A 15,657-nucleotide genomic window follows, 5' to 3' on the forward strand; every position below is an offset into this window, starting at 1 on the left:
TTCTAATTCAATTTTAAATTTTATTTTCCTGAGAGGGTCATATACGTCTTACTTTGAAAATAACCACTGTAAAGACAGAAAACCTGAGTGTGTATTGTGTAATTAGTCATGTTGTGACGAGTTTCCTCGTCATATTGCAGGCAGGGTGAAACAACTGCTTAATCTACACATGCCAACACGAGGCATTTTAAATGAGTCTGTGCTTTATAGAGACATTTGACATCTGAATACTCTGCTTGTATTTGAATCAAATATGTGAAAGAGTCCTTTCCAAAAATACTGCACACCTAGTTTAAACCCTAAACATCTGCTCTACATTGTCATGTCACGTCACTAGCTCAGTCTTCACATTGATTGTCACTGTTAACTTTTTTAGCTTTATTGACGAAATGAACCAGTAAAAGGTCCAAATGACCTTTAAATGCTGTTCTGTTCAGTAAATATGCTTTAAACCCTGAATGTACTAAGTGAAAAAGGTTACGCTCACTGCTGAGCAAAGCATTTTAAAAGGCAGTCACTTCTAAAAAAGTGTCTGTGTGATGAACTCTCGCAGCCTGATAAAATTGCAGATTCTTCAGAACTGTAGACATTCATATGTTGCGCAAAATACAGCCTTGTTACTAATATAAAACATTCACAGCAGACATGAAATGACTAGCTAGCACAACTTTTTTTGACACCCAGCCACATATCAGAGCGAATCACATAAAACCTGACAAGAACATTTCCAGGTCCAAAGTCAAAAGACATATTTTGCATAAAAGTAAGCCTTTTTTTTCTCTCTCTCTCTCATTTTTTTCCTTAAAAAGTCCCATTCTCATTACTGTAATGAAAAATAATTATGAAAACGTAACAGAAAAAAGATTTTTGCATAAAAAGCCTATTTTCTCATTTCTGAATAGCAAAAACAATCACATTCTGATTACTGTAATAAAAATAATTGTGATAAAACTGTAACATTATAAAAACAAAAACCAAAACATCAGCATATTTTAAATATTTAATTATTATTATAATTCAATTAAATTTAATAATGCAATTAAAAAAAAAAATGAAAAATCACGTTATCATTAGTGTAATTAAATTCTAAATATTTGTGATTTAAATAATTAAATAATTGATGTTTTAAAAATAGGCTTAATTTATAATGCAAAACATGTTTTTTTTTTCAATAGGTAGAGTAAATTAAAACCTGATCATGTTCTTTATGAGATTCATAACTCCATTTACATTCTAGTCTGGCAAAAGTTTGAATCAAATGCAGCTACTCACATCTGACACTGACACTGATATTATATATATGAATATTTTTTATATATAATTTGAACACAACATACCTAGAAGCAGTTAACTTATACAACTATTTTGCTTTAAAAATGAACAATAAATAAACAGATTTATCAAGACAGACTATTAACACAAATGACTAGTATGTTTCATATAGTTTGTGATCTGTGCTGCCATAATAACATTCTCTCACACGGCATCTCCTCTCTACATACTGCAAACTGGGTAAAAATGTGAATCGAATCTCAGTCTAACCCCACATTTCAAGCTTCATTCGTGCAGTGAATGTAGGAGATAATATGTGCCATCCTACATCTGGTTATGAACCATAGAAATTGTTCTTTCGTGAAAAGATCCCGAAAAAGATTGCTTAAACACAATTACGTTTAGTAACACAATTATAAAAAAATAACGATTTCACAATCACTTTGTGCTGCAGTTCAGTAGTTCGTTATCAGTAGGCACAGTCCTTGTCCTTGCTAGTTTGGACTATATTTCAGTCCTTAGTGTCCTCAGATGAAGGTCAACACGGTTGCTGATAGCGAATTCAGGAGTTCAAGGCCAGTTAGTTGAGTCTCACGTGCTCTGTGAAGGCTTAGCAGTCTTTGCTTATTATTTCCAACAAAAGCGGAGACACATCCGGCTGAATGTCCTGGATTTTCAGCACTTGTTTCGTATACTCTTCATTCATAGTCCTCATCTCGGTCAGGCACGCCATGATCTTTGGGTAGAGCAGACTAGCAGGAGGAGAAGGTTTGGATGAAAGTGCAATCAAAGAACTTTTTTTTCCTAGTGAGACAGAAGCAAAAAATTCTTACTGTTTCTCCGGATCATTCCTCTTGGCCTCGATGTAGGTCTTCAGGGCGACAGCAATTATTTCCTGGTAGCGGTCGATCTCGCTGTGATGTGTCACACCGGGGCGATCTGTGGATGAAAACACACGTGAGAGGTGAAACAGCTGGCTGCGTGTGTTCGTGTGTATGTTGAGCTTCATTTTAAGTACCTGGTGAGAAGAGTGAGATGGCCTGCATCAGCACATACTCCTCTTCACGTAGGTGTAGCTTGCGCAGAGCGTAATGGAAATTCATCATAGGGTCCAGCAGGTGGCGCTGGAAACCAGCTGGTGGGCCGGGGAGGAATGAACATGGGAAAGGATAAAGTGTTGAGAAAGTGGCAAACTGTTGTATGATCTATTTGATCTATTTGTAAATGGCTTTAAATCATGCTGTGTGCTGCAAGGTCAAAAATTTACCCAAGATTTATTTATTGATGTTTCGATTCTAAGAGGAGAATCGTTTTTGGTTAACTGAAATAAAGCTGAAATCAAATGAAATGGAAACCTGCAATTAGTTAACTTAGACAAAACTGAAACAAAACTTAGAAATGCTGTTAAAATGTTGTTTAAAGTAAAAAAAAAGTTTAAAACTTGAATTAAAATGAAAGGTGATTAGCTTTTTATTCTGAAGAAAATTAAAGCTAAATAGAAATATTAAAAACTTTTAAAAACAATAAATTGCAAAATTAAGTTTAAATTAAAACTTTTTTCTACAATTACTAAAACTGAAATAAAAATAAAGAAAAAATGAATAATGAATAAAATGTCATTTGAAAACGGATTAACTAACATTACTAACACTAAAATGGAAATAAATTAAAGCTAAATAAAAATATTAAAAACAAAACGAATAAAATTGCAAATTTACATAAGATGCAGTTTAAAGCTTAAAATGAAAACTGATTAATTAACTACAATTACTAAAACTGAAGTGAAAAATAAATATAAAACTGAAAAACTAATAAAATGACAAATTAAATAAAATATTTAAAACTTAAATTTAAAATGAAAACTAATTAACTAAAATTACTACAACTAAAACTGAAATAAATCTAAAGCTAAACAGAAATTAAAAAAACGAATAAAATAGCAAAATTAAGTTTAAAATGAAAACTTTTACTAAAACTGAAATAAAAATAAAGAAAAACAAATAAAATGACAAATTAAATAAAATGTCATTTAAAACTTGATTTAAAATGAAAACTGATTAACTAAAATTACTAAAACTGAACTAAATTAAAGCTAAACAGAAATATAAAAATAAAAATAAATAAATTGCAAAATTAAGTTTAAATTAAAACTTTAAAAAATGAAAACTTAACTATAATTACTAAAACTGAAATAAAAATAAAGAAAAAATGAATAATGAATAAAATGTCATTTGAAACTTGAATTACAATGAAAACTGATTAACTAAAAAATGACTAACACTAAAATGGAAATAAATTAAAGCTAAATAGAAATATTAAAAACAAAACGAATAAAAACGACAAAACCACATGAAATAAATTAAATTAAATTAAAATGGATTAACTAAAACCAGAAATAGAAAACTAGAATTATAAAAGAAAAATCACAAAAATCATTTCTAAAACATGAAACCTGAATATAGATAGGTTTCATGTTTTAGAAATGATATGAAAAAATAACAAAAATGACAAATCACATAAAATGTAATTTAAAACTTAACTTTAAATTAAAATGAAAGCTAAAAAATGACTACAATTACTAAAACAGAAATTGAAGCTAAATACAAATATATATATAAAAAAAAAAAAAATTACAAAACAACATAAAATAGATTAAATGAACTTTTAGTTAATAAATTTAGAAATATTAACTAGAATAAAAAAACAGAAATATAAAAAACTAAGATAGATATTAGTTCAAACATTAAATCAAAACATTAATAAATAGAACAATAGTATAAATAATACTAAAATTACACTGAATGGATTGTGATTTTTTAACACAGGGGATTTAACAGACGTCTCAGGTATGATTCATTTATGCATTAAGTATTTGTATCAGTGTTAAAATATAAAAAGAAAGAAAAGTCACATATGAGAACTACTGACAAAGTCAGTGTGCACAGCTCAAATCATTCAATCAGTCTTAGAAGAATTAGATGAAAAATATTCATATTGAATCTGACTTTAGTAGCTTCAGTACTGCTGTCTTTTGTTACGCCAATGTTTCCATGTGATCTCCATTTAATCTGATTGAAGACTAGAAGCATGTGAGATGTACCAGGGATTTTATTTGTGACATTTCCTGGCTATGGCTGCCTCACGTCGACATGGTAAAGCAGTCACGTCTGTTTGTTTTAAAACAATGCAAGGGTTCATTAAAATAGAAGAGCTATTGTGAATGACAGCTGTATGAAATTGGTTGTCAGGGTGATGACATACAGTACCACATTCAATTCAGAGTTCAATTTAAGGCTTTTACAGCTGCCTCTCCAAGAGCAATTGGTCAGTACGTAATGAAATGCCACTTCTCCAGCTACTATGGAAACTTAGCCTTGAAAAGCAAATATAAAGAAAAAATCAAGGATGGATTGACGCTTTTAATAATGCCACCACAGGTTTTAATTATGTCACATACAGGTTGAAAGGGCTGTACTGATAATACAGTAAGCACTGAAAGTGCAATTTTAAATACTCCTAAAATACATAAATATACAATATTATTATGTGCTGCTGTGCCTTCAAGATTTATGGCCTAATTAACCTTTTGTATGTAAAATCAACTGTAATGTAGATTTACTGTTAGCTTAAATACAGTTTTGAAACAGAATCTATGTGAAGCCTGAATTACAAATTGTGACAGATTCATAAAACAGTCTGCACTGATGCACTATGAAAATGAGACCTTTTTAAAAAATACACTTCACCCACATAGCAAGGAACAGCACAGGGTTTGACAGATTTTCTCAATTAATTGTAGTGTTATCATCAGTTCACATGGTGTTAAAATACCATCGATCCTACTTCCTCCATATTACTTAACGACGATGAGTCGCGTTTCTGAATTTAGAACGGGTGTTGCTGACATGGAAATGTAGGAGATCACGAGTTCATATGTATTTGTCTGTTTGACAAAGTGTGTATTTTTATTCAGGAAGGACATATGCATTTTGTTTTTGAACATGGATAATGATAAATGTTTCTTGAGCAGCAAATCAGTATATTAGAATGATTTCTGAAGGATCATGTGACTTTGAAGACTGGAATCATGATGCTGAAAATTGAGCTTTGCATCACAGGAATAACATTTTACAATATATGCAAATAGAAACCAGTTATTTTAAAGTGTAATAGTATGTTTTCACTGAAAGTTTAATTTGTGATTTATGTAACGTCTTTCAATGCGTCATCTAAGTTCGTGCTATGGTGACATAAGTAAAGTATAAGGTGTCATGCTTGGCTAGTGACAGGTTCAGTCTTTCACACATGGGTTACAACGTTACCTGTTTCACTGCATTTCATCTGCCTGAACTCTTTGTGTTAACTTACATTCTTGCAGCGTGGCACTTAAAAAATGTCAAACTTATGTGTGAAAGGGTTACAAGTGAAGTGTTTCATTTCCACTAGCAGCAAAGGTAATGGTGTTGTTGCAGTGCAAGTAAAAACAATAAGCACTTGAATACCAAAACATTTGTAATTGGAACAATTTTCTGAGAGAAATATTGCATTTTCTGACAGAATTGCAAGGGTGCTAATATTTTTGGCCATGACTGTATACGGCTCATATTCGCGATCTCAAACATTCTCAAAACTATTGTTTTCAATGACTTCAAAGTCAATATTTTGATCACTGGCAGCTTATTCACCACATCCACCATCAAATAACTGTGCCATTTATATTTTATTGGGTACAGTAATTGCTCTGCAGTAAAGCCATTCAAACCAATTCAATTTTTGCTAATGATATTCTTTTGTTTTATGTCTGTGATAATTAGGATGTCACGTCATTATTGTTCATCAAACAGTGCCACCTTGAGGAATAAAGGTGAATTGGACATATTGAGTCATCAGACATTTACATTTTTTTGCGCAAGCAAAATACACTTACACTGTTACACACCTCAGGTCTATAGCGACCCTATAGACCAATTATAAACATTCGGGACGCGCGCGCATCATGGTTGCAGAAAACCCGGAAGAAATAGCCTTTATGGCTAGAGAATTACACGGATACAGTACAAAATAGTACGATTTTAAAAGATTATAGATATATTGATTAGATGTCATTTTCAAAATGTTCTCCGCATATTACAAGAGCTTGTCACCCAGCGATAAGCACTGTTATTCAACGAAACTGCTGTTAGATAGTGGTCTTACAAATCCGATACAGGGATGAGTTTTTTTTTTTTTTTTGTGGGCAGTCTATGGAGCTATGGCATAAAAGAAAAAAAAAAAAGGTAAATTTGATTTTATATTTCAAAGTTCTGACTTTATTCTCGAAATTCAGAGATTATATCTCACAGTTCTAATGAGGAAAAACAACTCGTCATTCTCTCTTTTCCCCTTGGCTCAGAAAAGGAGTTTATATCCTACATTTCTTTCTTTTTTCCCCCTTCAGAATTAACAAACTCACTAGTTTTGAGTTAAATCGAGTTATAAAGTCCGAATAAGGAGATGTAAACTTGCATTTGCAAGAAAAAAAAAGTCAGAATTGTAAGAATAAATAAATTCACGAGTTCGCCCTACAGACAATACTGAGGAATAAAATGTATGAGTATTTGGCTTGCTGTCTGGGGAGAGGGCTCCGAGCTCGGCCACTTAGCCCGGACCCCGCGCTTACACCCCCGAAGGGTTAATGGCAAGGAGTCGGGGTGGAGGAGGGATGCTGACGACTAGAGATGAGGAAGGTAAGGCTGTTTAGTTTATTTATGGGCGTCCTCCCGGGCTGGCGGGATGGACGTTGTGATTGCTGATGGTGAACTGGCCGAGTTAATTATCTGTGCGTGCTTCTCCCGAAATTTGTTAATAAAACATCACTAAATGTTATGTAAAAATGTTAATAGTAATAGGTTTAAATAATATTTCATGCTGTAGCTGTAGGGCTAATACAATTCGTCCCCTATGAACAGCATATGTGAATATTATGTAGACCTGTTGTTTAAATCAAATATATGCTTTAAAAGTAATCATAGCAATTTTCTTTGCTACAGTATTCTCTAAAAATGGTTTGCATTCCGATTTTGACATCAAAAGGCACAAAATGTTTTTTTTTTTTCTTTTATTCCATGGATTTTAGCTGTTTACCTCCACTTGTTACCAGTGTTTTTCTGAAATCACTATGTGCACGCAGCTGCAAGTGACGTCTACTCGAAATTGGTCCATACACTTTTTACAAAAAAAATGAATCAGTAAACATAGTCTTTTATATTTTGTTATTTTTTTCTTGATATATTGTTTATAATGAATAGATTGAGGAATACTAAGAAAGTAAAAAAAACGAAGGAGGGAGAGGGGAGTGAATGACGTCCCGGGTCACTAAAGACCCAAGGTATGCATTTAAGGGTTAAGTAAAGAAGAAAAAACGATCAGTTTATGTGTCGATTGCTCTAATAAAGCAATACAGTGATCTGTCACGACACATTGAATGTCTTAAAAAATGACAGCATTTTAAAGCTGAGACCTTGTTTCATACTAGAAGTAACCTGCTCTGGTTTGTCTGTCAGCGTGTTGTCAGTTTCCTCTTTGCTCCGCGTGTAGTGTGGGAACACCACTGTTTGTTGTACATAGCAACAGTAACTAAGGAGGGCGGGTTTTTGCGAAGGGTCAATTCTGAGAATTCTGAGATAGAAACTCGCAATTCTGACAAAATCGTGAACTAAAAAGTCAAATTACCTATTAAATGCTTTATTCCATGTTACATTATAAAAAAAGAGTAAACTCAGAACTCGCAATTACGAGTTTATAACAGTTTCAAAATATAAACTTTAAATTTCAAGAAAAAAGTCAGAATTGTGAGGAAAAAAGTTGCAAATACATTTATTATTATTATTATTTTATTTATTTATTTATTTTCATTTTTTGGCAGAAACAAGCTTCCATAGTCTGCATATTTCAGTGACATAAAAACCATAATTTTAAGGATAACTATTATCCTCCGTTTTACAAGATAAAATAAATCTCTGATGTCCCCAGAGTGTATAAGTTTAACCTCAAAATACCCGACAGATAAATGTTTTTTATAGTTTGTTAAAATTGCTACTTCTAAGGTATGAGCCAAAATGTGCTGTTTTTGTGTCTGTCCCTTCAAATGCAAATGAGTTGGTGCTCCCGCGCTGACATTGTATATCTCCAGCAGCTACAGCAATAAAACAGTAATGGCAGATTGCTGCATCTCACTCAGTTTCGTACGTAGGGAGAAATGTGGAATCATGTGGTCAGAGAGACTGTTTATGATTTATTGGGATTGTAAAAAAATTAGTGGGTGGATTTTTACCATTATAGGCTGGTTGTTTTCACACATTGCGGCCACACAATTGTGTACAAACACCTTATAAAAGTGATTTTTGCATAATAGGTTCCCTTTAAAAAAAGTTTGTTCACTGTAAAATAGGTCTGATATTTGAAGTCAACAATAAGCATGAAAGTTTAACTGACTTAATCTCATTTAAAGTAATGAAAATGGCAATAAACGCAGACTGACGCATGTACTAAGGGGGAAGTGTTTCCTGAAATGGCTTTATAGAACATTTTTAAAGAAAGCCTGGCTACTCTGTTCACTTTTTCCCTCAGATATTACTTGCTACTGCCACACTGCCTCCATCTCCCTCATTATCCTCAGATGCTGCCCTGCTGTGCGCCCAACACCTTTCTAGCGCTATAGGGGGTTGCTCCCACTCCTTCCTCCTGTGTTCTCCTCTTCCTCCTCTTAGCTGGAGTGTTATTTAGGTAACAGAGACCTTTTCAGTCTGTCGTCAAAGTGATCCTTTGTTTGTTCATGGTTACATGGCTTTCTTCCTCTTAAGCATTACAATGTATTGTACTTGCATTGTTCCCTGAGTGCAGTAAATGATAAAATGCCAATGCACATTACAAAACTCTACCTTTATCCCTGATCCAGAATAGCTAACCACTTATTTAGAAGTACACAAAAACCATGAAAACATTTGATTAGTAATACATTATCTGACCCTAGTGCTATGAAATGGTGGAAATGTATGCTTGCTGTAAATACTGTAGTGGATTTTTTTTTATAAATTACACACGAGAGCAATGCAGAAATATGGAGTAATGTGAACATATAGTGAACATGATGTGTCTCAGACAAGTCAAGACAAGGAAGAACTCATAATTTAGGGGTGTTGTTAAATTCCACTTTGTGTCGTGACATGTAGTTTACAGTTTCTGGGAAAACATTACAAATTACAGGATTTATGTGACTTATCCAGTCTGAATTTAGAGTCAGTAGCATCTGTTTTATAATTATTTTGTCTTTGTTTTTAGCTCAAGAATGTATAATGTAGTGTATAATGTAGTACATAATGTGAAACAGGTATGTGTTACTTTCAGTTTCTGTGAAGTAAAATGAAATAAAAGAAAATATAAAATGAAATAAAATAAAATAAAATAAAACATAAAATAAAAAAATTGCCTTTCATCTGTATTTTATAGAAATTAAAATAAATATAAATTATATATATATATATATATATATATATGTATGTGTGTGTGTGTGTATATATATATATATATACACACATATTTATATATATATATATATATATATATAATTTCTATACACTTAGTATTAAGTATGTAATAATAATACTTAATATAAAGTAATATAATTCTTAATATAAAGTACCATTTAAAAGTCTGGGGTCTGTAAGATTTTCATAAGTTTTTATTTTCTTATGCTCAAGGCTGCATTTTTAAATGGAAAAATAGAGTTAAAACAGTAATATTGTGAAATATCACTACAATTTTAAATAACTATTTATAGTGTTATCAATACAAAAAAAAATGTTTTTAATGAATTGTAAAATGAAATTTATTTCTGTGATCAAAGCTGGATTTTCAGCACCATTACTCCAGTATTCACTGTCACAAGATCTTTAGAAATCATTCTAATATGCTGATTTGCTGTTCAATAAACATTTCATTATTTTTGTGGAAACCTTTGAAAATTCAAAAGAACATTGTTTATTTGAAATGGAAATCTTTTGTGATTACAAATGTCACTTTTGACCAATTTAATGCATCCTTGCTAAATAATTCATGTATTTAATTCAAATTCATTAAAAAACTCAATCGTTTGAACAGCAGAGCATATGTAAGATTAATGGAGACCTGAGAAGACCCTCACCTCGCATGGCGTCATCCAGGCAGTACTGCACCGGGCCGCACTCCCAGATGCCCGTCACCTCATTAAAGAACATGTTGAAGTGGATCAGAATGATCTCAAAGGTGGCACCTTTCAGCAGTGCGATCTGGTCCTCTATGATTAGAGCCCTGTCATTCAAAACACAACAGCTTTATTATAATCTTGAATCTGTGACTAAAATAACACGAGCAAAAAACAGACTTGATAATCCTGTGAACCTGACAGACCTATGTAAACCTGATAATCAACCTTGTCTGATCACATGTGATCGAAACACCAGTGCAAAACGTCAGATGCAAAAGAGCCAGTATTCACCTGAACATTGCTAGCGTCTTGCTAAAGTTGATTATATTCTTAATCATGTGCGTGGTGAGGTCTGCAAAATGTGGCAGAGAGGTGAAAATGGTACTTTTATGTCGCTTCCTCTCTTTATTTTCAGCACTCTGAAAGCTGGAGGAAGGGGACGACGGGGAGAAGCAGCTGATAGTCCGTTGCATTGCATCTTCAGGCGGTGGTTTGTATATGAGCTTGCCGTTGTCTGTTTCTCGACCGTATTCAGACATGGATATCTGATCTCGATCTAAAGGCTGCAGAGATAAAACATGTGATAAAGACAGTGCTTATGCTCATGAAAACTCTCGGTAGATGTTAGCATGGTAATGGCTATGACAATGTTAATGTATTTGGTCTTGGAATAGCAGAACAGATCTGCTACTGATGCAAAGCAAGTATAGGAACTTGTATTGCCAATACACACTCAGATACGGTGCTGTGAGTATTTAAAACATAATGCTACTGCACAAGTAGCATATATAATAACCTGTAGCAGATCTATATAGGTGGAGCTGGGGAGGTGGTGGGTGTCAGAGTAACTCTGAAAGTGCACTGCGAAATGCTTTAGTGGATGCTAACTATCCATTTAAATGTAAAGCAGCAAGCTTATTGGCTGTGTATGCAACATGCAACACAACCAGACAGCTTGTGCCAAGTAATTTAACGCTGCGAATATCATCAGTTTGCATTAACAACCCATCAGCATGTGTCATCTAGAGTTTTATGACAACTTGGCATTTCTGTAACTGTCTGAATCTCAGTCAGACAGTTATAAAAAGGTAAATATATTACCCGGAACTGAACAAAGTTGGCGCAAGTCATGTCGAAGGTCTTGTGATGTGCACTGAGCAGCTCCTGTATGACAGTTTCCTGTTGAGGGGAGAGCATTACAGGCTCCTCCTGCATCCTCTTCCTCCTGATCTGCATCCTTCGCTTTTCCACGGCCTCATCCGACATGATCACTGATGAAAAGAACCACAGGAACCAAAGTGAAGGTTACATTCTCATACTTACCGTTGAGGTCAAAAGTTTACACCCCCCGTCAGAATCATTAAAAATGTTCATTATTTTAGCAAAATAAAAGGGATTTTACAAAATGCATGTTATTGTTTATTTAGTACTGACCTGAATTAGATATTTGACATAAAAGATGTTTACATATAGACTATAAGAGAAAGTATTAGTTTAATTTAAAAAAATGACCCCGTTCAAAAGTTTACATACACTTGATTCTTAATACTGTGTTGTTAGCTGAATAATCCACAGCTTTTTTTTTTTTTTTGTTTAGTTATAGTTGTTTATGAGTTTCTTGTTTGTCCTGAACAGTTACATGTAAACTGCCTGCTGTTCTTCAGAGAAAAAAAAAATATTTCAGGTCCCACAAATTCTTTGGTTTTTCCAGCATTTTTGTGTATTTAAACCCATTCCATCAATGATTGTATGATTTTGAACCGGGTCATTTTTATAAATTCAACTATTATTTTGTCTTGTGGACTATATATAAACATCTTTTATGTGAAATATTTTATTCAAGACAGTACTAAATAAACAATAACATGCATTTTGTAAGATCCCGCTTGTTTTGGTAAAATAATTAACATTTTTAATGATTCTGAAAGGGGAATGTAAACTTTTGACCTCAGTTGTAATTAGGTATAGACTACTGTTCAGAAGTTTGAGGTTGGTAAGATTTTGTATAAACACAATTAAACTTCAAACTTCAAAAATATCAAATAACCATTTTTTATTCGCATATATTTTAAAATGTAATTTATTTCTGTGAATTTTCAGCATCATTACTCCAGTCTTCAGTGTCACATGATCCTTCAGAAATTATTCTAATATGCTGATTTACTGCGCAAGATACATTTCTTATTATTATCAATGTTGAAATCAGTTGTGCTGCTTAATATTTTTGTGGAAACCATGATAAATTTTATCCCCTCATGATTCTTTGATGAATAGAAAGCCCAAAAGAAAAGCCCAATTTATTTGAAATCGATTTTACTGTATAAATGTCACTTTTGATCAATCAAATATTTCTTAAAAAAAAAAAAACTTTCCAACCCCAAACTTTTGAACAGTAGTGCATTACAAACTAACCATGCTTATTATATTATACGTGCAAGAAAATGAGCTAAGGACAACTGGGTTGTGGTAAGTGATAAGGTAAAAATCTGCAGTGCAGAACAAATTCAAGCATGTTTAATGCTGGTGTGAATGCACAATTATATATTAATATTGCAAGCGGTCTTGTTGCTTGACAACCATGTGCAGCCTAATTCAATCTGCAACTAATTACTTGGTGGAAGAACCGTTCATCATTCTGATTACTATTATTAGCCTAATAAAGGCAACCATTATTCAAACATTTGTCTCTTTCATCACATTGCCGTGAGCTCTGCATGAGAGCAGCCTTCTTAAGATTTGGGAACACGGAAAGTAAAGCTCAATTATACTTACGTTCCCTCTTCATGCCGATTGAGAGGCATTTCTGGAGTCGGCAGGACTGGCACTGTCTTCTGTTGGTCTTAGTGATGACACAGGCGTTCTGAAATGGGCAGCAGAGCTGTGCGGGTCGCTTCATGGCACGCCTTACAAACAAACACAGGCACATGCTAGAGTCAATGACTGTAGAAAAAGTAAGAAACCACTAGATAAGAGAACAACACTGAAAGGATAGTTCACTCAAAAATGAAAACTCTTAATTACCCTCATGTCCTTCCAAACCCATAAGACACAAAATAGGATATGTTTGATGAAAACCTAGAGCTTTCTGACCCTACATAAAGACAACAATGTAACCACCACATTCAAGGCCCAGAAAAGTTCACTGTAAAAAAACCCCAAAAACTATTTGTTGAGTCAACTTAAAATAATTTGTTACCCAGCTGTCTTAAAATTTTAAGTTCAGTCAAATCCAAAAAAAGTGTAGTCAACTTAAGCTATACTTAGTGACAACTTAGATATTTGAGTTCAACTTAAAATTTTAAGGCAGCTGGGTAACAAGCCCAGCTTTTAAGTTTAACAAACCAAATTGTTTTGTTTAGTCAACTCAAATATCTAAGTTGTCACTTAGTACAACTTAAAATTTCAAGTTGACTAAACAAAAATTTTAGGGCAGCAGGGTAACAAATTATTTTAAGTTGACTCAACAAATTGAGTTCTTTTGTTTTTTACAGTGAGGACATTGTTAAAATAGTCCATGTGGTTCAACCACAATGTCATGAAGCTACAAGAATACTTTTTGTGTGCAAAGAAAACAAAAATAATGACTTTATTCGGCATTTTTTGAACAACATGAGGGTGAGTAATTAACAACAGAATTTTCATTTTCGGGTGAACTATACATTTAACTTAATCAAAGGGCAATATTTATCTCTGGAATTGATTTTTCTAAGCGATTTTTACCTTCACAAGGACAAATCTTTTTTTTTGTAACTATAAAACACTGTCCATTTATTCTGTACATATATTTATTAAATTAAACTGAAACATAAATTCTCAATATAAACTATTTTTTAAAAATCTATTCAACATCAAGTAGCTGTATACTGCACTACAGAAAATATTAAACCATCATAAATGCTCTGAAAGTTCTGGTTGATTTGATATTTGAATAATTTCTTGGTCAAAAAAAGCAATTTCAGAACAAATCAGTCAGCCTACACTAAACTTAAACTAAATCTATGCCTTAACTAGCCTACAAAAGAATAAAATAGAATAGAATAGAATAGAATAGAATAGAATAGATCAAATGTTAGATCGCATATAAACAAAAGGTTATTTTTGGACCCATTCCTTTTAAATATCTGTGGCATTAATGTCCCAAGCCCTGGTTAAAGTGTTTGTTCTCCCAAAAATTAAATGTCTGTCATTATTTACTCACTCTCTTGACTTTACAAATCTGTATGATATTGTTTTAAAGAACTAATAGAAATATTTTAAAGGTGACATATCATGAAAATCTGACTTTTTCTGTGTTTAAGTGCATCTACCAACCTAGAAAACGTGAAAAAGGACAACCCGTAACTTTGTTTTGGTAAGACGTTTTTCTGCAAGCATGTGAAAAAACAAGCGCATCAGATGTCGTCCCCCAGGGTGATGTAAGGTAATCTTATTACAATATTACTGCCCCTTAAACTGCACGTTTCCACACACGGCACCACCATTTAGTTTTCCCAAGTGACAATAGTGTACCAGCTCTAACGCCATGGCAAAAGTTCAAGCAAAGCATGCTAACTGTCCTGTCTTTGGCTGCACAAACAAGCACTGAACACTATTTAGAGTCCCAGCCTCAGAGGAGACAAGAGAGCAGTGGATTTATTGACTGATTTACTGTATATTACACTGCTGCCACACAGATCTAATAGAAATGTGATTTCTTTTCTAGCTGTTTACCTTCACAGACTTAACCGACTGTTTTGTAACTCCTGTGTGTTTTTAACATAAACTTGTGTGTATTTGACAGTTTGAGTGCAATAAGACATGAAAGAGAACTTAGTTTAGTACTCACATGCTGTGTGACAGCCGCTTTCTGATCGTGTGCGCTCATAAAAATCAGAAGTTTGAACTAATATGGCTTTAAAACGCATGATTTCAGCACGATAGTCATGATAATCAAAACCGAACAGATGTTTTTTGGCAGAGTATCTGAGATATAAGGCACAGCTCTATTCTGGAAAAGGGAGCAGAGAACAGCAGCTCATTTACATTTATAGAGACGATGAAAACAGTGTGTTTCTGCTTCCACTCAAAATAGGCATTTTCAAAATTATATAATAAATTATCTGTGGGGTATTTTGAGATGAAATGTCACAGACACATTCTGGGGACACCCGAGACTTATATTA

At 33.2% G+C, this 15,657-nt stretch overlaps 1 protein-coding gene across 1 annotated transcript in view; it reads right to left on the reverse strand.

The window, feature by feature from the left end:
• Positions 1 to 15,657, reverse strand: part of nr1i2 (nuclear receptor subfamily 1, group I, member 2) — a 26,715-nt gene continuing 11,058 nt past the window's right edge. Inside the window, exons 3-9 of the mRNA XM_051118845.1 lie at positions 13,268 to 13,398; positions 11,597 to 11,766; positions 10,787 to 11,058; positions 10,454 to 10,599; positions 2,291 to 2,407; positions 2,106 to 2,211; positions 1 to 2,024 (exon numbers count right to left, since the gene is read on the reverse strand). Coding sequence (XP_050974802.1) covers positions 1,883 to 2,024; positions 2,106 to 2,211; positions 2,291 to 2,407; positions 10,454 to 10,599; positions 10,787 to 11,058; positions 11,597 to 11,766; positions 13,268 to 13,398 — 1,084 coding nt within the window. The 3' untranslated portion in view covers positions 1 to 1,882. The remainder of the gene's footprint in view (positions 2,025 to 2,105; positions 2,212 to 2,290; positions 2,408 to 10,453; positions 10,600 to 10,786; positions 11,059 to 11,596; positions 11,767 to 13,267; positions 13,399 to 15,657) is intronic.

The sequence above is a fragment of the Labeo rohita genome, chromosome 9 (genome assembly GCF_022985175.1).
Source record: "Labeo rohita strain BAU-BD-2019 chromosome 9, IGBB_LRoh.1.0, whole genome shotgun sequence".
Taxonomy (NCBI): domain Eukaryota; kingdom Metazoa; phylum Chordata; class Actinopteri; order Cypriniformes; family Cyprinidae; genus Labeo; species Labeo rohita.